The 25,088-nt window shown below is 36.8% G+C and overlaps 1 protein-coding gene across 1 annotated transcript in view; it reads right to left on the bottom strand.

The window, feature by feature from the left end:
* Positions 1–25,088, bottom strand: part of sorcs3a (sortilin related VPS10 domain containing receptor 3a) — a 228,898-nt gene that overhangs the window by 126,744 nt on the left and 77,066 nt on the right. The window contains exon 2 of the mRNA XM_039681809.2: positions 22,097–22,164. Coding sequence (XP_039537743.2) covers positions 22,097–22,164 — 68 coding nt within the window. The remainder of the gene's footprint in view (positions 1–22,096; positions 22,165–25,088) is intronic.

Below are 25,088 nucleotides of genomic sequence, written 5' to 3'. Positions count from 1 at the left end.
CTTTAAAATGTATCTTTTAAATTGACAAACATCAAATGTGTAATTCAGGGCACAAGATCAAAAAATGTGTTGTCTCTCGCCATTGAGGGACTCTATAAGGTACTCGAGGCAAGTGCTGGATTGTGAATAAGTAATGGCTTATTCACGATACAGCATAAGAGGCTTATGTAAGCAACAAGATACTCGAACATGAACACCGAATAAGGTACTCGAGCATGAAAACTGCTAACATTATTCTTTCAGAATGTCATGATACTATAAAAATATGAACCACCTCAGTCTTCTTGAGTACCTTCAATAAGGTACTCGAGGCAAGTGCTGTATCGTGATAATGTTAATAATGTATTTATATGATGTCCGAAGACACAGGAGTTGAATTATGCAGGTGTGAGCCATTGAGGGGTAACATGCTAAAAGTGGTGTGAGGTTTCCCTGCATTTGTATGATGCTCTAATGTTTATAATGTTTTCCTTGCACACAGCTAAGAAAGATGTGGTTTGTCATGTTATTCAATTATTCAGTTCCCACCAGAAGAGCTCTGTCGAGATGGCTGGTATAATTATGTTTATACACCTGCTAGCCAGTTTGGAGAATTGCGACAGGGACTTTAGAAAACCATTAAGAATAACGAACATCAAAAAACAGTATGTTAGGAGAAAAACACAAGTCAGAGACATAAAAGACCAATAAAAGCAAATGCCTGAAGCAGTGGCGACATTAACACGGCCTAAAAACACAGCATGGACCTTTACAAGCCTTTCAGGAGAGAAATGAATGCTGTGAAAAAGCACTGCATCAAAATCCCAGTGTGAATTTAAGGTTGGGAAATAAAAAGATACTTTGTTCTGCGGTGGCACGTGTGTGGGCATTTCACACTGAAAGCTACGGGGACGCCCACACTTTGGGCACGTTTTGCGTCTTATATGGTATCATTGTACCTTGTCTTCCATTTTCATGTTGAAGATTGGAATGCGCATCTGGGAAATATGGCATTTCAACAGGAAAAACACTAAGTCAAGAATAGCGATTTCGATACTTTTTTCGATACTTTTCCTGAAAAGGAAAAGTATTTCTTACAAGGCGTTTCACATGCACCTCCTTTGCTCTTTAAATGCTGTACCTAATATAAATAAATCACTGACAAACATGCACATGCTCTGATTATAATCATAGATAGCTGCCATTGATAGCTGCTAAAATAATAGCTGCTAGAATAAAGCACACAAAACATCAGCTAAAATGATCTATAGGCTATATAGATCATTTTAGCTGATGTTTTGTGTGCTTTATTTTAGCAGCTATCAATTAAAGTTGGGTGGAAAGTTGTACACCTTATACAAAAATAAATAAAATATCTCCAGTTAACTAGCAGATAATTAATTTAGTTCGCTATTAAATAAGAGATTTAGTGCTAAAATCTGTTGTTGTTTTATTTTTTTAAATTAAGTGCTCTTTTTCGCTGATCATTTGCATGTACACAGTGTCTTTTGCAGCTTGCCAGTCACGCACCATCTTCACTCGGATCTATCGCTGTTGCGGAGACTATTCTGCAGTTTGAGCGGCCGCCGGATTGTGTTGCTAAGAATTTGCAATGTAGGGTTGCAACAAAAGATTATTTTGATAATCGATTAATCGAATGATTAGTAGAGCGATTAATCGACTAATCGTCGATTATTTCACCGCCTAATCAATGGGTTTGGAACGATTATTCTGATTTTTAATTAATTCGTTTGCACTCCGTCATAATTCGCGCTGTTTTTTCTTTTGCCGCAATAGCATTTGCGCCACGCATTACACTCTAGTGCTAGAGCGCTGTAGCGGTCAAATCGTGGTATTGCACGCCCTTACATTAGGTCACGTGAGATCAAATGAGTACTCAACAACAAAGATATTTGTCGACAATTTCTTATTGTCGACGTTGTTGACAATGTCGACTAAACGTTTCAGCCTTAATAATGTGTGAGGAGAAACACAGAAGTCCATAGGGAAGCACTGGAGACGTGAGTTGCACACGCCAACATGAAATATGTCTCTCAAATCTGAAACGTGGTCCTTCATAAAAGTATCGATACTACTAAATTTAGGTATCGTGAGGTTTTTAATTTCTGAGAATCGCGATCTGCATCGGTGCACCGTACAACACTAAAAAACACACACAAGAAAACTGTGTTCTACAATGTGGAGACACCCAATGCCAAGATGTGATTCCCAACGTTTGACCAAGTGCCATCTTTGTTTCTGTGAAAATTGGCTTAGCCCTCTGAATCTGGAGCCGCATGGCGACACGAAACTCAACACAAACTTTCAGTGAATGAAGGAAGCATGCTAGACAAAGACATGGAGAGAATGTGAAAACGAGAGGGTTGGTGGCCAGGTATCACGTTAGGGATTGTCTGTGAGGAGAAGCCAGATGGTGAGGCAGTAAAGTAGAACAATGTGGAGGCATGTGCACCAGGCTCCAGGGATGGCAAAAGAACAATGAACACAGCAGAGAACTTCAAAAACAACCCACCACATTACCAAGAGAGTCTGAACCTCCTCAAAAAGTCACTCAAAATACGCAGAATAACCGATGCTGTAACATCAACTGTTGTTTCAATCATTCCCTTACTAATATAGTAACTCTAATGCATATGATGTTTTAAAAAGATTTAGTTTGATATTTTTTTCTTTCATGTGCAGAAACCTTGGCCCTAGAAGTGTGAAATCACGAAATCCGAGGAGCCCGACGTACCTCTGATGTGTAAATTGACCAGAATGAATATGGAAATTATAATGTCATTTATTTTCCGGCGCCTGAAAAAGAAAAAAGGGAGAAGAAATGATTCTCCACTTACTGTATAAATAACTAATTGCTGGTGAGCTTAGTTGGATTTCAGTATCACTAAATGCGTCATCAAGCCTGATCGTGGTTAACAAAATTAAGACTTTTAAGAGTCCAAAATATGGAAGGATTTCAAAAAGAATAAGTTGGCGATTGTATGTCAGAGCATTATAATGATCATAGTTTGGAGATGCATGGTGCTGTGCGATTTGCTCCATTTGTTCACGAAAAATTGTCATAACACAGTTATAATGCCCTCATGACAGCCAATGTCAAAGCCAACCACATGACAGTTTAACTTCATTTAATGTCAATTTGTCATGACAAAGACACTGACAGGTTATGATGTTGTCTCATAACAAAGACATCTTTTAGCATTCAAAATGTCATTATTAAGCAAAAGACACTTAATGATAATTATTTTAAACATACATAAACCTTACTTCATATTCAAGACATATGTCATGTTATGGGTATGAATGTGTCATGTCAGTCTTATGAACACCCCTTTAAGTAAAGTGTTACCCAATTTTTTTATCTGCTAAAAATTATTATAAAAAATACAATAAACAAAAGTTATTTAAATTGTAATATTTCAAGATATAATCTCGTGTTTTAGACTATAAAAAAATAATCTTATGAACTTTTGAATTGAAGTACATGGAATATATCATTAAATCACTGTTGCCAAGTCTACAGTCCAATTAGTGAAAGGGTGAAAGATCTGGAAGTGTCAACGTTTCCAGTGTAGACAGTATGTGGGACGTACGAGTTTGATCAATATTAATTTGCACATCAGCCTCCCTGGGAAAAAAAAAAAAAAAAAAAAAAAAAAAACACACAGAGCAGCACTTCTCATCAAGACAAACTCACAAAGATCTAGTTTAGACCTCTGTGATTCCACCTAAAAATATAGAACTTGTTCTTGATCTGTTCCTCAATTCACAGACACATAGCTCTACTTGTCTGATGCCAGCTGGCCACTGTCCAGCAGATAGTGTCCGTGTTCGCTCTGATAACACCGGGCAAACACACAAAGGTGTAGAGAGCAGTGGAAAATGAAAGGCAGGGAAAGATACCCACAGGATCAATCGCTTGGCCTTATATTCCACAGGGAGACCTGAAAAGGATTGTGAACGGAAAAAACAAAATCGTACTTGAACTTGTGCTAGTAAGATGAGACTGTAGAGAGACCTGAATCCCTCTCGCTTTGGCAGCCCTGGGGCTAACGTGAGCCTGGAGGATGGCAATACACATTCAGTATTGTTTGGCTATGTGGGAACAAAGGCAGAAAGAGAGGTGAACACGGGCAAAACGCAGGTACGATGCATCACTTCCCGCTTTAAGATTCTGTTGTGATATATTATGCCGAGGAAGTTTGTGTGTGAGGTGGAGGTTAATCTGACTCCAAGCTGCCGACGTTGACATAAATCAACTGTGTGGTGGTTTGGGGGAGAGAGATAAGACAGGTATTATCATTAGGAGATTCACTACTCTTTCAGAAGATGCGTAATAGCGCCCCCTACCATAACAGTAAAAAGACGGAAATGTCCGTCAATGGCGGGACAAGAGTTGAAGTTGCCGTTTTCAGATTTCATCATGAATGTTTGTCCAATAAAATACAATCTGCGTTCGTACACGTTTTGTCTATCAAGATAATCTTTACAAGTTAAGCCAAAATTTATACATTTTGAAGCCTATATAAAGTTTTTTTTTAAAAACACAAGCAGACACAATAAAGTTTAGGTTATAACTGTGTGTTCTATGCAGTGCAGTCTCATCACAAGACGTCATATAACTGACGTCTTGGGACGCCTTTTGACCATACGTCAACATCCGCCTTTTTAGGGTACCCTTAAATGTCGGTTAGATGACGTTATTGGATCCTAACCCTACCCCTGACCTAAACCTACCCCTGTCGCCCAACTGACGATAAAGGTAAAGCGTCAGTTGTATGACGGCCCGGGATTGTCAACTAACCGACGTAAAAAGGCGGATGTTGACGTATGGTCAAAAGACGTCCCAAGACGTCAGTTATATGACGACTTGGGATGAGACTGTTATTCTATGTCATAAATCAAAACGTGAAAATATTTAGAGGCTTTGTTCACCACAGATCTTATTTCAGGCATTTTAGCAAAAACCAATTCAAAAATCCCATAGACTTTAGAGCGAGGGAACCGGGAGTGCTAAAATGCTAACTCACTTACGCGTTTTGGCCTACAGAGTGACATCGTAACTTTGGCACTCATTTATCCGGTTCACCTAGATGTGCGTGCGCGAGCGGTGCGCGATCATGGTCGAGTGACGACATAAACAGCTAAAGAATACGGCCGTTTTAAAAAAAAAATTAATTATGTATTTAAAAGTTGCAGAATGGATTCATTGGGAGACTCCGAAATTGGCAGAGATAGGCAGGCAATGCAAAACAAAATCTTACATTGGGAAATAGTGGAGGGAGCCCCGTATACACGAAGGGAAAACACAGATATTTCCCTGCGGATTGGCCTCTCGTTTACAGAAAACCCTGTTTTTATCACAGAAAACGATTATTTCTAAAAACTCTTCTGAAAACGGTTATGTGTTGAAAACGGTTATGTGTTGTCGTGTGAACTGGGAGAAACAACGTTTTAGGTTCTCTCTTGTGGATTCTGAGGATTCTGATTGGCTTGCATGGCTTTATCCTTAACCCCACTGCCGCCAATAGGTTTGGCATAGTTATGATGGCGCTCGACGGCGTATTTATGCAGGTGTGTGAACGATGTTATTTTTGAAAACGGAGAGGGGGAAAATATTCGTTTTGCTAAATACCTGGCTTTGTGTAAACGTGGCCTTAGATTTTGAAATGTGTGGGACATGTTGTAAACTGTCTTGTCACGAAAAGCCATTCGTTGACCATTATCTTGATAGTCACCAAGAGAGCTCGCCACCAAGTGGACAAGGATGAGAATTACAAGATACATTATCACCCTCAACTAACTTACTAACTAACTAACTAACTGTAACCTTCTTTATGAGTGAATCACTTCGTTACCTTACAATTGCACAGCTTGTTCAGGTAAGGTGTGTTTTCAAATCAACTTGGCGAATGATAAGTAAGAAAAAGCCTTTTGACTTATATTAAAAAGAAGGACCTGAGCCATACCAAGACTTCATAAACTGAATATTGAATTATACCTGTAACAAATTACATGGAAACCATCCAGAACAACCTAGCAACCACCTAGTGACTCACTAACGACAAGTAACATCCTAGTATAGAGTACGGCACTCTTAAACCCTAGTTTGTTCAAAGTATAACAGTGATAACAAAACAGAAAGTTTTGCTGAAACTGTGACGCTTGATACCGTCTGACAGATATAGCACATGTTGTGTTATAAAGAAAGCCTCCTGAACACTCTTGACCTCCAGTTATTGTCTCACTGGTGATTTGTGCATGTTGCTTTGAAAACGTCAGGACGGAATACTTGCAGTGGAGTAACAGACTTTTAGTTCATTTTTAAATCCCATTGTTGTATCACTACAGTTCCATCGGAGAGCTCAAACAGACTTGACTTCACACCCAGATGCATGACTGAAAGTTTTATGATGACTATGAAAATCCATTCTGCTAAGCTGAGACGAGGACGGCGGAGACGTGACGGATGCGTTTGCAATCAGGGTGTCCAAGGAAATGGCAGCAAATAAAATTTTCATAATCTGGATGTCATCAGCAAGCTTATCTCAGTAAGAAGAGAGCTTGTGTGCATGCTGTCATTGTGTTTAATGTGTTTAATTCTGGAATGTGCATTCGCACCAATACGTTTACCTATCAACACTTTAAAGCTACCTCTGGTGAAAATCAAGCTTTTAAATGTTGTGCTTTTAAAATGTGGTGATTTTAATATGCTATTAGACAAGCCATGTGCAAATTCATGAGTTAACACCATTGCTGAGTATTTTCTCCTTGAAACAAGGACACGGTTTGAAATCTCATGGTGTTTCTGATGTCACAAACTACCTTGTAACCAATCAGGTCAACGTGTGATCGTCAACGAGTGGATCTCTGAGCTGGTGTGAGTGAGTGGAGGTGGGGCTAATGTGCATATTCATAGAACCATGTATACTAAATGAGGCAAGGTTGAGTTACATTCAAACTATTTTAAGGCATATAAGTTTAAATATGTTTAAATATGCAATGTTGGTGATCAAAGATGAGTTTTAAGTGATAAAATTATGGCCAGTAATGTTTAATAATTTTATCGGGGAAAAAATGTAAAAAAAAAAAAAAAGACTCAATTAGTTAACTGTAAATTACCATACCAAATCATTGTGCTTATTGTTCACTAAAACTAAGACTATAAAAAAGAGTTACCGATCATCAAATTAAATCTGAAATATACATTTTAAATATTAGATGCCTTGACTGAAATAAAATGCGTTTAAATTGAATTACTAAAATTATTCAAAACAATTTAATTTAAGACTATGAATAAAATAAAGTGAATAAGCACTTAACAAAATTACTTAAACTTAAAAGTTACATTTTAAAATTAAAAAAATGTAAAAATATAAACTAATACAAAATAATAAGTACTATAAATAATTGCGGAATCTAAAACGCAACATAAAAAAATTAATTAAAAATAAGTATTTATTTATTTATTTATTTGCATATTTCAAATATAAGATCAAAATATTTTGAGATTAAATATGAAATATTGCGAGAATAATACCGTTTTTTTTAGTAAAGAAATGCGCTCGTGAAGTCGAACTGCCTCGGACATAGATTTAAACACTGTAGCTTGTTTACTTTTTTCTGGCCTTTCAACAAAATGTGTGTTAATGTGTATTTTTTTTCTTCTATTATTAAATGCCAATATTAAACATATGTAACTTCCTCATTGAAACTGTACAAATCCTTTCTATGAGAAAGCCTCACAGGAACACACACGGATTGAGTCTAATTCAGTCTTTTACAATTGGTTGCTCTGCCCCCCTGCACTTATTTTGGCAATCCATGACAGCGGATAGGAGAGAAAAGTCACAGGCGGTCGTTTAGTCACTCACCCAAAAAACGGTCGCTATAGGTGTGACACCCTCATCCAAAAGCGAGTTGGCTATAGTGGGATGCCGCCTTAAGCAATTTCCTTGTAAAACCGCAACAAAGACAAACGTATATCCTCACACACAAAGACGCTTTCAATCTGGCACAAGTATACACCTTTCAATTTCCTCTCAGACACACAGCAGAGACAATCACACACACGCTCACACGATTCAGGCCTGAGGCAGACTGTCAGCGGCAGCGTCTCTGCTCTAATAACAGAGCTCATTGAAGCATAATTGAAAATGACTTTGGAGAATTGCCACATTAAGGTAGCATGGTGGATATCTGCAGGTGTTGAAGAGAATTGTGTTCGAGAAAAATAGACTGCGAGAGAGAGAAAGAAAGAGATGAAAGCCGTGGAGGGGTTTCCCGACAGACGCGGGGAAGAAGCCAAATGCGGAAAAGGAGGGAGGGGAACGGAACGGGATAGAGAGTGGATAAATAATAGAACTAATGGCATTTACATTTATAGACGGCCCGCAGTCGGAGAGGACGTTCCCTTCTCTAAAGGTGACCTCAAAAAATGAGATATCTTTCAAAGGAGAGGTGAGATGGGGAGAAGAGGAAAACAATGATGCACAGATTGAAAAAAAAAAAAACGACAGTTCTCCTGCAGATTTGCGAGGTGTTTCTGAGAGACCAGGAAAGGATGGCTAGAATGAATGTTGAAGTGAAGCTATCAAGGTCAGAGAGCTAAAAACACTAAAACACAGGCAACAAAATATTACAAATGTAAAAAAAGGAGGAGACCAGAAGTAAGAAAACAAAAGTAGGCCAGGAAAAAAAAAAAAAATCAAATGAACACTATTTACACTCAACAATGGCAATTACAAAGAAATGGCAAGTAACACTGAATTTTGAAGAAGAAAAACTGAAATAGTATTTACTTGTAAAACCTACTGCAATAATTGTTTTACCGTGGGTAACTTAAAAGGTCTATTAAGAATCATTTGTATGATAAAATGCAAAATAAGGGCAAAAGGTCACGTAAGCTACATTATAAATGCCTCGCTCTGCCTTTTCTTTTATACCAAATCCCTCTGTTAAAGTTTTGGGCCAGTTTCTTGACTTACAGGTCAAAAGTTGTTGGTTTCTCGCAGCCAGAACTTTGACTTATGGGATAAGGAGACTTGGCCGGGTCCACATTGCAATTGCTTATTCAAGAATCTGACTTTTTCCGTGTTTAAAGGGGTAGTTCACTTTGAAATTACTTGTTGGTATGTTTTAGCTTAAAGCTTATAATCTTGTTTCTTGGTAATAGTAGTAGCTGAAGTGTATATAATTTAGTAATACTCAGTTGACCGGCATTAATTCCTGCATTACTATTAATGATGAACCATTATACTAGTGTTACCAAATGTTGTAGAAAACACTGTGTTAAAATAATTGTGCATTTCTGCTTATTACTTTAAAGACTAAACAAAGCAGAAAATACTGTTTTGCTTGTCGATGTCAAGTTTAGTAAGTGATAAACTATCCTGATAAACTTTGGCAAATCCAGTGATTTGATTTGTCCCTCAACTAGGTACATGTTCACATGACTTTCCTGATGGATTGACCAAAAAAAAAAAAAAAGTACTACAGAAGTTGCATTATACCATCCAAACAGATTGCAGTTTTCCGGGTCTAATAGGCATCATTTGGCCTTGGATGGGACTGCAGACTCCTTGAGGCTGGAGGAGAAACTAAATCAATACAGGATAGCCAAGCTATTATTTTGCCATGATTTTGAATCAATAGATTTAAGTATCAATCAGTATCAGTATTATTATTCTGCATTGATTTGATTTTTAGGAAGGCCAACTTATAAAAATCAATTGCTTCTTATTTAATAATTCAATATCGTTTTAAAGTGAAATTGATGACATTGGTTCACCTAGTTTGTTTGTTCGGTAATGGAGATAAAAAGGTGCAACATGCAAAACAATGTATTGTCTGTATGTAATCTCAATGTCTGTCTGTCTGTCTGTCTGTCTGTCAGATAGATAGATATATAGATAGACAGACAGACAGACAGACAGTCAGACAGACCAACACAGTCTCATGAAGATGCGTATCTATACCACGAGTGTCATTTCTCGTGGCATTTATACGCCAAAAGTGTTTTTTTTCGTGTATATGGTACGCACTAAAAAACCCTGGGTTAGGTTTAGGGGGGAGGGGGGTGGGTAGTTCGTGCGTATTATACGCAAAAAAGTGCGTATCATATGTACGCGAAAATCGCGTGCCAAATACACGCAAAAACTGTTTTTGCCGTATAAATGCCACGAGAAATGACATTCGTGCCATAGACACGAACTTTCATGAGATCGGGCTGGACAGACAGACAGACAGACATTGAGATTACATACAGACAATACATTGTTTTGCACCTTTTTATCTCCATTACCGACAGATAGATAGATAGACAGACAGACAGACAGACAGACAGACAGACAGACAGACAGACAGACAGACAGACAGACAGACAGACAGACAGACAGACAGACAGACAGACAGACAGACAGACAGATAGATAGATAGATAGATAGATAGATAGATAGATAGATAGATAGATAGATAGATAGATAGATAGATAGATAGATAGATAGATAGATAGATAGATAGATAGATAGATAGACAGATAGACAGACAGACAGTCAATCTATCTATCTATCTATCTTTCTATCTGTCTGTCTGTCTGTCTATCTATCTATCTGTCGGTAATGGAGATAAAAAGGTGCAAAACAATGTATTGTCTGTATGTAATCTCAATGTCTGTCTGTCTGTCTGTCTGTCTGTCTATCTATATATCTGTCTGATAGTCTATCTATCTATCTATCTATCTATCTATCTATCTATCTATCTATCTATCTATCTATCTATCTATCTATCTATCTATCTATCTATCTATCTATCTATCTGTCTGTCTATCTATCTGTGTGTCTGTCTGTCTGTCTGTCTGTCTGTCTGTCTGTCTGTCTATCTATCTATCTATCTATCTATCTATCTATCTATCTATCTATCTGTCTGTCTGATAGTCTATCTATCTATCTAACTGTCTGTCTGATAGTCTATCTATCTATCTATCTATCTATCTATCTATCTATCTATCTATCTATCTATCTATCTATCTATCTATCTATCTATCTATCTATCTATCTATCTATCTATCTGTCGGTAATGGAGATAAAAAGGTGCAACATGCAAAACAATGTATTGTCTGTATGTAATCTCAATGTCTGTCTGTCTGTCTGTCTGTCTGTCTATCTATCTATCTATGTCTATCTCTACCTATCTATATATTTGTCTGTTTGTCTATCTTTCTATATGTCTGTCTGTCTGTCTGTGTCTATCTATCTATCTATCTATCTATCTATCTATCTATCTATCTATCTATCTATCTATCTATCTATCTATCTATCTATCTATCTATCTATCTATCTATCTATCTGTCTGTCTGTGTCTATCTGTCTATCTATCTATCTATCTATATACAAACTCCTTCAGATGGTAACATCTTTCTCACCCACACATGTCAAGCATGTTGAAAATCCTCTCTAGGCCATCCTTTCACAGTAATCGTCAAGAAAGCTTTTATGTTCAGAAATGAATCTTTAAAATAAAAGAAGTATAAAAGTTTGACATTTCCACAAGGCACTATTACTCTTGCATGAGAACCGAGACATTCTCAGGTCGCAGGCAGAAGGACAAACATCGGTTGCGCAAACACACACACACACGCATGCTAGCTGGGGAACTAAATTGGGATCAGAGTGTGGTCAATTCAGGATCATCCCTGGCATGTCAACATCCAAAAACATGGAGCTGGGAAGAGAGAGAGACAATGAGCTCCCTGTGTAATCCATTTCTGGTTTTAAGGCATCTGTTTTCTGGGTATCTGTTGAGCAGAGCTTACATACAGTATGAGTGGATCTGAAAGTGCAGAGGAGAGGGATTTGTCTATCACTGATGCACAGACATGGACGTATCCTCACAGGACAGGAAGACTGATATAAGGTGACATCTCCATGTCATGAGAATTCAGGTCTGCGAGAGTGTAAATGCATGTTTCTGACTTTATATCCTGAAAATGGGGCATAAGGATGGAAAGTAACAAGAGGATACTTTCATGCAGGGCCAACCTGTGAGTTTGAGATGACCGGATGACTGTGCATAGAAGTTATACAATATATAGAAGTTGGGGGAAGATGCCACTTTTGGCAACTGTGAGCATTCACTACTAAATATTACGAGATGAGTTTAGTACATGATGCTCGTCCAATGCATTATTGAAACAAATAAATTAAACAGCAGCTATAGCACGAAATCTTGTCCTACCACGCTGTAAAATCGACATATATATTTTGAAAATGTAGTTAAATAATAGAATAAAGACTGATCAAACAGCATCCCGGTCAAATGCATACATCGGATTTACACTGAATTCTATGAATCATACATTGGCCTTTTATTAATTCACGACAGCAGTAAATTTTGAATTCAGATCAAATCATTCCACTTATGTGGAACATGTTTGAAATGTAATCTGTGGAATTATTCAATTTTGTGAATTGCAATAATTGTTTCATTACCCTAGTGAAAAATCAACATTCTATGTATTTGAAATACATTTATTTTATGCTAAGTACAACAGTTGTGATACTACATATACATTTACATATCTATGCACATCATATAAATACCCTGCAATTGTACTTTATGCTAAACTGATAAAGCCTGCTAAATTGGAACAACTAATTTTGTTCTTAATGTACTTAAGTTGTCCAGAAATAGTGCCGAGGTCCAACAAAAGATAAACTGAAGTATATTAGATTGTGCCAAAGTGGAAATATTGCTATTATACACTTTGATTACCTTAATATACACTTTAAATATCTTGCATATTATACTGAGATCATACTATCCTTACTGATAGTGATATTAAAACACATTTTAGGGTTAATATTAAGAAACGTGCATTGTACAAGTACTGCAAATCAAGTTTAATTATAATATTTATATCAGTAAGTCTCAACCGACATGTCAGTAAATAGGTTAATAGATTTGTAAATACATTTATTTTAAATACATTTTACTTTAGTTTTTTTTTTTATGAGTAAATATTACAAATGAAAGCACTTCGAAAAAGTTATCTAAATGTTCTACATTTCATAATTCTCTATCCTTGGACAACTTAAGTGAGTTATGATTCCTTCCAAATCCTCTCCAGCCTTTCCCCCCCACTTCCTGTGATCCTATTATACCCCAACACATACATGCATGGTTCACATGAGCCATTTAACAAGAACAGATGCAACACGCCAAGCCACGCTAATGAAAAATGAGCGTTCATTACTGTAGATGAGTATTTCTATAGCGGACGATTGTTATAGTGAGACACAGAGAGAGAGAAAGACAAAGACAATAAGAGGACACTGTGATTTATATTTGTCTGGATTTTTATTCTGTCCGTGACACTTAAATCATTCAGCAAATGTGCAATTGTTTCTTTTTGGCTCCTTTGCTCATGCTCACCCAAGTGAAAAAAAAAAAAAAAAAACTTAGTATAACTAAATGTATTTGTGGCACACTATAAATCGGTATACTTTAAAGGGCACCTATTATGCACCTTTTTACAAGATGGAATATTGGTCTCGGGTGTCCCCAGAATGTATTTGTGAAGTTTCAGCTCAAAATACCCCACAGTTAGTTTATTATAACCATTTTAAAATGTCATTTTGGGATCTATTTAAAAATGAGCTGTTTCGTGTGTATACCACCTTAAATGCAAATTAGCTGCATATCCCCGCCCTGCCTTTGGATGAGGGCGTAACTTGATACCTATGGCAGTCGGTACTGAGAGAGTTAGAGAAACCGCTGTTTTGAATGTCAGTCAGTGTACCATAGTACGGGCGTTTCCCGTACAACAGCCTAACTCGCCGCTTAGCTACCATACTACGATGCATTGTTGAAGAAATCAGGGGGTGTTTCCCATACAATGACGTAACTCGCCGCTTAGCTACCATAGTACAATACATCGTTGAAGAAATCAGGGGGCTGTTTCCTGTGCAGCGACGTAACCCACCGCTTAGCTGCCACAGTACGATACATCGTTCAAGAAATCAGGGGGCGTTTCCTATACAACGACGTAACTCGACGCTTAGCTGCCACAGTACGATACATCGTTCAAGAAATCAGGGGGTGTTTCCCGTGCAATGACGTAACTCGCCGCTTTGTAACCATAATATGATGCATCGTTGAAGAAATCAGGGGGGCCTTTCCCGTACAACGACGTAACCGCTGACGTATAGTTGGCTAATGATGCTTTCGGTTTTTTTTACCCCTGATGAAAGGAGTGAACTGAAGAGAAGCACCACCAACATGGATCGAGATTCTGGAGGAACGGTCTCTTATCTCTTGTCAGGTGTTCTCCAAACTCATCAGGCATTATTGGAGAAAACTCAGAGCTGTTATCTTGTCAAAAGAAGATTGCAAAAAGTATGTAATGAATGGGTGCCAATACCTGTAGCATGTTTTGGAGAAAAAAAATGTATATTCATAATGTGATCCATAGCCTACTTCAATGAAAGGTTAGATTTTTGTAACTTTTTTTTGAATGAAAGATCAAAAGGATAAACAATGCAGTTTTTTTTTTTGGCATCTATTTTTAATCATATTTACCAGGGGTGCCATTAATTCTGACCACAACTGTAATCTTTATAAATAGACTTAAGAATATAAATTTAGAATACCGAAAGTACAATAGCAGGGCATTTATATTAAGTACATGTGCAAATGTACTTGTGCACTGTAAAAAATATTTTCAAGATTTGTTATCACAACATATTTTCTTTTGTCAAATCAACTTTATAATAATTTATTTAGTTCAGATAACTTATTATTTTGAGTTTCTGATGGTTAAATTAATCTCCTTCATTGTATTAACTCACTTTTTCCAGTTCAATCAACTTAAAATTTTAAGGCAACCAGGTTACTTACTTTTTTAAGTTAAACCAACAATATTTTTTTAGAGTGTAGTAATCACAACATTTTTTCTTTTGTCAAATCAACTTAAATAATTTATTTACTTCAGATAACATATAATTTTGAGTTTCTGATGGTTAAATTAATCTCCTTCATTGTATTAACCCACTTTTTCCAGTTCAATGAACTTAAAATTTTAAGGAAACCAGGTTACTTACTTTTTTAAGTTAAACCATCAATTTAGTATATTTATTTTTTTTTTGGGAGGTATAGAAGAGTAGACTCTGATATTATGATTTTCATTTTCTCTCACCTTCCGCTCTCCCAGCATTTGTTTCGTTTTTCAGGAGGTGTGTTTGATAGTATGTTACTATGTTCACACCGACTCACATCCTCATTAAAATTGCCAGTGTGTTTCAAAGGAGTCTGGTTGGTGCTCGAAAAGGCAAAGCCCTGTAAAAGAACCAACTTCCAATTGCAACCGAAAGTTTTCATTTTCACCCCTTCATTATTTCACTGTTCCCCCCTAGTTATCTGCTGCTTTCTCCCCCTCCAATTATAAGCTTTAGATCCAATCAGCCTGTACTTATAACTGTGGAGAGAAATATTGCTCCAAACTCTTTTGGAAAGTTTCCTATTCATTGTGAAGATGTGCAATCCATCCCGCTATCATTATCACTTGGTTGTGCAATTTGTTTTAACATGTTCCATTACATTTATGCATTAGATGTTATTTATTTTATTTAGTTTAAGAGTAATTGAAGTAAAATTGGTTTTGTTAATGAGTTTAAGTGCAGGCACTATTAAAGGAGTATAGGGTTTACATTAAGTGGAAGTTCATTCTACTCAGCATCAGAACAAACTTCAAAATAATCATGCAACATTTTGGACATGAATGATAACCCATATCATACAACTTGTTGAGGAGGGATACTATTACTAAGTGATCAAACTTACAAAGTGTCAAAGCAAATCACAAAACAAAACAAAACATTAGAAGAAAAAACTGCACAAAACACTACAAAGTAAAAGGAATTATTCTTATTGCTTATCCTTATGTAAGCAATAAGGTACGAGAGGCTGTGCTGTATGGTGAATAAGTAACGGCTGAAGGGCGTTGTTAGGCACAACGTGAAGCAAGGTTACCCCTTCAGCTGTTACTTATTCACGATATAGCACTTGCCTCCGAGTACCTTATTGCTTTAGTAAAAAAAATATATGTATTAGTGCAACTTTCATTAAGTAAAATCACTTCCGCTAGAAAATAAATAGTCCCTGACCGTGAACAACAACAACGTTTCAATGTGTAATATGCATGAAATCTCAAATAAAAACAACATAGGAACTGCAGTGTTGCGCAGTGATAAATAGAACTGTTGGGTGAAGCGGTCATAGCCGTGTTTTATTATGAATAAAGCACAGCTATTGACCAATCAGAATCAAGGATTGGAACCATTTTATTAAATAGCATAACAACATAAATAAAACAACTAAGCATCCATTTCAAAACCCACAGCAACTCCATATCATCCACCCACAAGCATGTGGTGTCCAAAAACAAGAATGAGCATGCACCGTTTGCAGTTTTGAAAATGTATTAATAGTAATCCAACATGATTTAGTGGTTTGTTCTAATTCCAGAGTCCTTTACAGCACAGGGATATATTCTTAGTATTTGCAGCCAACTGAAAATAAGACGTGTTCTGACTGCCATGACAACAGAAAAATGGCATTAAATTAATGTAGAAAAACAGACAAAAGCATAACCAAAACGTTTTATTTTTCAGCCTTGCAAGCACTGGCATTTCTTTTGAATTTAGATAAATTGATACAATAATGTCAGCAAAGTTGATACTAGATTAAAATAAGTATAAAGTTTCTATTCATGCAACAGCACATGCAGCTCCAGGGTTTCAAACCATGGCAACTGTACATGGATTCATTTGTTGCTGGAGTGAATTTGTCTGAACAACATGTTCTGTAGAGTTTTTTTTTTTTTCTCGACAGACTTGCTTTAACAGCAAAAAAAGGGAAATAAACAACAGTGATGAAACCAGATTTTTCATCAACAGAACCCTCTCAATTCAACAGATAAGCTCTAGAGGCAAGCAAAATATGACATGTGTCATTATAATAAAAAAGTGGGGCTGTGATAAAAGGAAAATGAGACCTTTAAACCTTCCGTCTTTATGTTGGCGGATATTATCTGTCAAGTATATGACTCAATTGCTCTATTTAGACTATTTTCCTTAGAATGAAAGACCCTTGGGGCCACTAACGCAGGACAGGGAACGGTCTGACTCCCATTCCTGACACATCTGGTGTGTTGATGGGATTTTAATTTGATTACAGCAAACATAACAAGAGCCTCTAAGGCTGCTTCTGAAACTAGAAACCACTCGCAAATCCAGTCTAGTGAGCACATGCTGATGGCGGTGATGATATTCTCAATTTATTATTATGACAGACACTAAATTAGAGTTGGCTGCAGGATATAAGGGGAAGTCCCACCAGAGTGTAATTAAAAAGGTAAGAATATCAATGAAAAAAACAGAGTGTGGTAAATGACCTTCTGAATAATAATCGTTAGTGATTTATGATCCTCGGAAAGCACGGGAAGGGGGCGAAGCAGGAGGACAGAATTTTCATAAATCTTATATATATTAAAAGCATAATCATAATACTGAAGAGGTTCATGAGCAATGTTGAAGTACAGCAGAGTAGGTAGGAAGGAAGGAAGGAAGGAAGGAAGGAAGGAAGGAAGGAAGGAAGGAAGTGATGGATGGATGGGAGGCAGAGAGGATGGATGGATGGATGGATGGATGGATGGATGGATGGATGGATGGATGGATGGATGGATGGATGGATGGATGGATGGATGGGAGGGAGAAAGGATAGATGGATGCATGGATGGAAGGGAGGGATGGTGGATGGATGGATGGATGGATGGATGGATGGATGGATGGATGGGAGGGAGGCATGGAGTATGTATGGATGGATATATGAATGGATGGGAGGGAGAGAAGATGAATGGATGGAGGGGAGGGATGGATGGATGGGAGGGAGGGATGGACAGATGGATGGATGGATGGATGGATGGAAGGGAGGGAGGGAGGATGGATGGATGGGTGGAGGGAGGAAGGAAGGGAGGAAGGAAAAAAGGAAGGAAGGAAGGAAGGAAGGAAGGAAGGAAGGAAGGAAGGAAGGAAGGAAGGAAGGAAGGAAGGAAGGAAAGGAGGAAGGGAGAGAGGGAGAATGGATTGTTGGATGGATGGATGGATGGATGGAGGGATGGATGGAGGTATGGAAGGAAGGGAGGATGGAGGGATGGAAGGAAGGGAGGATGGATGGATGGATGGATGGATGGATGGATGGGTGGATGGATGGATGGGTGGATGGATGAGTGGATGAATGGAAGGGAGGGAGAGATGGAAGGAAGGGAGGATTGATGGATGGAAAAAAACTGACGTCTGGCAAGAAAATTGAAGGATGATCTTCATAGTTTATTCAAATATTGGACATTGTTTAATCAAATATAACATATTGTGCAGATTTTGTAAGCATATTGCTAAATATAATATAATATAATATAATATAATATAATATAATATAATATAATATAATATAATATAATATAATATAATATAATATAATATATTGATTCCACAATTGCAGGGTCAAAGAAAACATTACAATGTGTAGACAGTTTATTTTTTATATTTTGTAGACAGTTTATATTTACATTATTTAAGTATTTACTTCATTTTCATTTACTTCAGAAGTACCATAAAAATAAATTCTAAAGTGTTGGAAAAGTCAAGATTTTACTCTGTCTTGTCTAATCAGAGTGCATTGTTTGAAAGTCGAACAAATGTCAATTCCATAAAGCCACTACGATTGTACATAAAAAAAAAAAAAAAAAACGCTAGATGTTTTTTTTTTTTTTTTTTTTTTTTTTAACCCTAATAAGAAATGGCACAAAGAGAATCCCTGGGGAAAATGAAGATTGCCAAAGTTCTTGTTTTTCCTCTGGCTGAGAGGTAAGTTCTGACTTCTTTAAAAGGTCAGGGACATCAGGTAAGTCCTGCTCTGAAAGGTCTGACTGGTGTTGCATGCGCTGACCTGTGAAATATCAACTCTATATAGGACCTGCCGCTGCCAAAATGTTGCAATTTGAAAGTCTGTCAGCGGTCACCCTTGCATGACCCCTCCCGGGCAGCGACGTCAGACGGAGGGAAGGAATGGGGAAAGATGGGCCAGAAACACATCCATTTGATGTGGAAATATATAAATGTGTGTGTGTGTATTTGGGATCACAGCTATTTCAGTTTTGAACACTTTACTACTCCTCCTGTGAATAAACTTCTATCTTAACAAAGCGCAAGGATGTCTCAGACCTTAAGAGCACTATTTGTTGCTGATGAATTATAAATAAGATATTAGGAGTTTCCTCTTCCTCTGAGAGCGCAAGATCCTTGCATAAGAAAGAGGTACAGCGCTTTGAGCAAAACAAGTGTCAGTTCTTTTCCTGGCGTCGATATTTCCTTCACATCCACACACAGAGGGGTCCATTCACTTTGAATATTATCTGGGAAAAAATGACTGATCCGGCTCCATTGTTTAAGGTCACGCTGTTCATTAAAACTGACACGCCGTTTCTCAGAGCGATGCTCGTGCCCTGACCTTTCTCAAAAAGTCAACAGCTGTCTAGTTTTCTGCTAGCGGAACTAAACTTCACCAATTGCTCCTTCAAAATCCACCTCCATCTTAATTGAACTTTGATCTCAATTAACAATGCCGGTGTGTGGGCCCTGAAGTGTATTATATCATGAGACGCCACTGGTGGTGAGCAAAGCTGAACGCGGGCACAGGAAGAAAGCGGCAACCGGCGCCAGGGTTGTGCTTAGATTAGCTGCTAGCCTGTGTAAATGATCACAGAACTCCCCAGAGGCCTGATTTGTGGAATACTGAGTATTAGCGAGCCATCATTTTGTCAATACATACTTTCATTGCTGTGGGAGCAGTCGTTGTGATGTATTATAACTGCGGCTGCTCTGAGCCGCGGGGTTTAGCTGGCCAGCGTGAGAATTCAGTCTTCCTCATGACAGCTGGGTTTGTGTTTGCATTTGGGTTAGTGCTGATTGGTATTACCATGGTGTTTTCTTCATCTCCATCTTACAGGTTCAATCCATTTTTCTATTTCAAAATGACTTGGTTGATGGTTGAACACAATTCCGAATTGAAGAATGAAATTGCAGTACGCAATGCATTCTGGGCAATGAAGTTTTCCTCACCCTCCTACGAAAGTTTAATATTAAATTTGATTAAATGTATAAAACTAAATACAAATCCAATAAACCTTTAAACTTGAGGAGTTTCTTTGATCGAAACTTTTAAACGATTATTAGGAACACCATGGAGAAGGATGGAGATGGTCAGAAACAATGCTCAGGTAGGCTGTGGCATTTAAACAATGCCCAATTGGCACTAAGGGGCTTAAAGTGTGCCAAGAAAACATCCCCCACACCATTACACCACCACCACCAGCCTGCACAGTGGTACTTGCCATACTTGCTTACTTGCCATAATAGATGTGATAGGCAAGTAGTGTAAAATTCTGTAAATGCACTTAAAACTGAATTATACACTGTACTTATCTTTCCAAATCATTTAATCCGTTGTATTTTATAAGCTTAATTCCACAATGATTTATCTTGCACAAAGAATGAGTCATCCTTGAATAAGAAAATCCATCCATATATTCTCAGAAAAGCCATTAACCTTGAAACCCTGCTGAAAAGAGCACTGCACTTGTCATCTCAAATCAGACGTCATCACGAATCGTGAGACGTAAGCATCGCAATACGGAGCTTCTCTCTGTCCAAATTGAAGTGTTAAGCGCACCGTGTGAAAGATAAGGCTGCTGCTATCACTCTCAATTACATAAAACATCTAAACCAGTAAACGAGAATCTAACGGAGCCAACAAGGATTAGAAAGGGATGAAACATTTAATTGAATTTACATTGTACACTCTAAAAAAAAAAGGTTCTTCAGCGGTTATTTGCGTTGTTCATGGTGCTATATGGCACCACTGCCATTTAAAGAACCAGTTAAGCCCAGTTTGGTTCTTCAGCGGTTCTTCAGTGGTTCTCTGGGGTGGTTAACGTGCTCTATGGCACCTCTTATGGTTCTACATAGCACCATATGACAAAGTTATGGCACTTAAAGTGGTTCCCCTATGATTACAAGCCAATGAACCACTTTTAGTGCTATTTAGCACCATTTTTTTTAGAGTGAGAGGACTTTAGTAGTGTGTCAAAATCTTTTTTTTTTTCAGTTCTGAATATTAAATATAGGCTTAGCTATGAGCCAACTGAGGATATTAATTAATTAAACTATATATAAAAATAAAAATAATCAAAATTAATTAATTAAATACAAAAAATATAAATTAAAAAATTAAATTAAATTAAATTAAATTAAATTAAATTAAATTAAATTAAATTAAATTAAATTAAATTAAATTAAATTAAATTAAATTAAAGTTCTCAAGATGGAATGGTTTCTGAAATTATTACTTCCGCCCCTCATTTCATGCAAAACCACACAACTCTGCTCCCATACTCTAAAGTACTGGAGAACGGGTGATGATACACTGTAAAAATGAATATGCTTTATCTAATCAATAAAATTGTGGCAACAGATTACAAGCAATATTCTTAATTAAATTGAACAAATTAAAATTGAGTAATAATTAATCAAATTATTCCTTAAAAGTTAACCATTTAAAATGAGTAAAGTTTACACCAAAAAATAAATAAATAAATAAACAAAAATTTCTGAATAACAGACAGACGTCAAAGATTAATTAAGAACTCTTTATTTTAAATTGCCAACATTAAAGACGCACCTGATGTTAACAAGCAGAATCCCCGAAGGAGAAACCCGTCATTTTAAAACAAACCTAAAACAAACACTGATCACCATAATGGTGACTTAAATGTACGGGGTTTCTTTTTTTTTTTTTTTTTTTTTTTTGGTACGTTTTACTCACTAATTTGATTAATTTTTACTCAATTCTATTGTTAAATTGAATTAATAATATTGCTTGTAATCTGTTGCCACATTTTTTTTTAATTAGATAAAGCACATTCATTTTTACAGTGTATAAGATGGGAGGAGAGAGATGGAAGGAATGATATCTTTTTGCTCACCTCCATAGAGTGCTTTCTGTTACACTGCCAAGGTGAAAGTCATACAGCTTGGTGAGAATCAGGATAACCTGTGAAAAGAAAATCAAAAATACAATAAATATATATGCACTGATTTCTTGACAAATATTCATTACTCTTATTTCGTTCTGTCGTATTTATATTCATTGCTGTTTTTTACTTTTTGGAGACATATTGCCAGATGCTAATGGCAAGATGTGTACATTAGAGAACATTTCCAAGTTAACAATAATAGTGCTAGACCTCTCAAGAGACAAAACTGAACTTTCATGATCCTCAGTACTATAAAAATAAACTCCCTACTTTTTTGAATATCAATAGAAACATTAAGTAATTACATGCATGCAGGCATAAAACTTCAATTTACAGTCAGTAATAAAGAAGTAAGTCATTTCTCAAGAGTTTGACTATTCTAATGAAGAAAAAAAAATACTTATAACTTTACTTATGAAGTACACACACACAGTACTTTTACTGGGTTTGCAAGCATATGTGAACCTATTAATATTTGTCCTGTCTGTTTATATTCACTTAAATTCACACAAGACAAACTATTGTTTACATTTAAACAGTGCCGAGTCAGACCATTTCACTATTAACTAATCCAGTGGCGTCTAAGCACGGGCGAATAGCTATGCTCATTTTCCAAAAGCCCTTCAATTGTTTATTTGCCTGACCCCCATGTTGTTGTGTTTACTTCTCTTTTTCTGTCAACAAGCGAGACTCAATCAGGCTTCAAGGCTATAATCTTGGTGGGATTGAGCTTGATAGTTCTCAACCCTGACCTTGGGCTCTATGATCTGTGAGAGATTTTAGCCTCAGGGTCAGTGAGAAGACAGCGGGAGCTGAACTAGCCATCCAGAACGCCAAACACTCATGCATGCACCGCATCACACATTCACAACACTGGCCTCGACATGAAACGCCTCGACATACTTCACTGCGCACACCACTGAAAATGCTAAAGGCTTAAAAATGTGTTTTCTCTGTGGTTTCCTTCACTTTATGGGGGCACAGTATAGTGGGGTAAGATGTGTCACCCAATCAATCTAGCAAATGCACAATCATATACAGCTGCCTGGACCAGGCCTATAACTAACAGGGTAATTGTAGTTAACTAAAACTATGATCATTCAAAAAAAAGTTACTTGAAATAAAATGAACGTTAACTGAAACAAAAAACATGAAAAAACAACACTGTATATTGACATTAAAAAGATAATAAAATCACAAAAACACACTAAATAACTAAAATTACAATAAAGAATCATTCAAAATATTCATACAAACTATAACAGTATCTCAGCGATACAAAAATAACACAGAAAACCACACAACACAAAGCCTTTTATAGTTTTATATTTCCATTTATTTTACTTTCCATTCTTATTAAATATATAAAAATAAAATACATATTTATTTGCATTTTGTTCTTATATTTTATTTTAATTAATGAATTAAAAAATATATTTTTTTTTTTTCATTTGCCATTGTTTTCTCCTAAAATCACATGGCAGCAGACATTCTCTATAGAGAAACAACTTGAAGTAAAAAGTGGCACAGCTTACCCCACTCTTCACTATACATAACCTTTTTGAATTTGAACAAAGAAGCTGAAAGCATGGAAGATATGTTTAGACCTGTTACTGTACTTATACAAACATTTTAGACAAAATATTGGCCTAAAAACCTATAAACAAATCTCTAAAATGACTTCCATAATGAATTTAGCACGTTCACGCACCTTCACCATGACTTAACTACATTTGAAACCAAAAGATCATACATGAACAGCATGGCATTAGGCAACAGACAGTTATATAATTAATAAATGGCTCAGTGTTTATGCATTTGCCTAACAAACGCAAGGCGGAAGACAGACACTGACAAAGGGCAGCCATGATTATAAGTCACAGTTGCAACACATGGTCCCTCATGTTGACATTTTACATAATTACAGTCATTTCCTTATGTCAGATGCTGCTGTTTTTCCAGTTCAGGTCTAGGTAAGTTTCAGGTTATGAGTTTCATTTGCATATTCATATTCATTTTCCTTTGATAGCTTTGCCTAGTGTAAAACAGGCCTCTTCCCTGAAGCAGGACGACAAACTAGCTGTCACTTTGACTCATGTTGGTAGTAGCGACTACTCCGTGTCTGATTCAGCAGATAAAAGTCAGGAAACGTGATGTTGGAGAGGGGACAAAAAAAAAAACTGTTCAAACCCTTCTTCCTCAAATAAAGAATCTACTATACGACCAAATGGCTAAAGCACACAAAAAGGCTGGCCATGCTGCATGCCTAACAGAGCGTTTCTGATATCCGTAACAGAAAAAAAAAAATGTGTTTAGACTCATGGAGAACAGATGGTTCAAAGTAAAAAAGATCAGTCCAGCCAACTCAATCTTACAGGAAAATGTAAATATTTTACGAGGTGTTGATTTCGTATAAACTCACATGACATGAATCGTACAAAATGTATGATTTTTAGAAAAAAGTAAGCATGTCTTCCCCTAACCACCTCAAACCTAACCGCCACTGGGGTGTAAGCAGATCATACGAAACCTTACGTACGAGATTGTACAAATTAATACAAATAAACAGTGCTCGACATTAACTTTTTCTCTCTCAACCGCTTACATTCACTTAAAACATAACTGACTGTGTATATGTTTAAACTCGCTGCATTTTGACATTATTTTGTGTATTTTGCTACTTGACTGTTTAAACGCAATAAGTAGCGAAAAATAACTCACCTTAGCACTGAGAGGCGGCTTGACGCACTTTGTGTGGGAGCACAAAATATGTGGGAATGAGTAAAATTATGAGAATAAAGTACAAACCCACACTGGAATTCAAACCCTGTAACATGACCAATATTTGTCTGGAGAAAATGAAACAAGTGAGTGAGGGGAGGCGGGTTTGTGTGTCAATTCACTGTTGGAGAGAGTAATCTGCGGAAAATGAGTATTGGAT

This window comes from Pimephales promelas, chromosome 6 (assembly GCF_988280905.1).
Source record: "Pimephales promelas chromosome 6, fPimPro1.hap1.1, whole genome shotgun sequence".
Lineage (NCBI taxonomy): Eukaryota > Metazoa > Chordata > Actinopteri > Cypriniformes > Leuciscidae > Pimephales > Pimephales promelas.
Note: the sequence above shows the minus strand (reverse complement) of the source record. Positions and strands in the feature narration are given on the sequence as shown.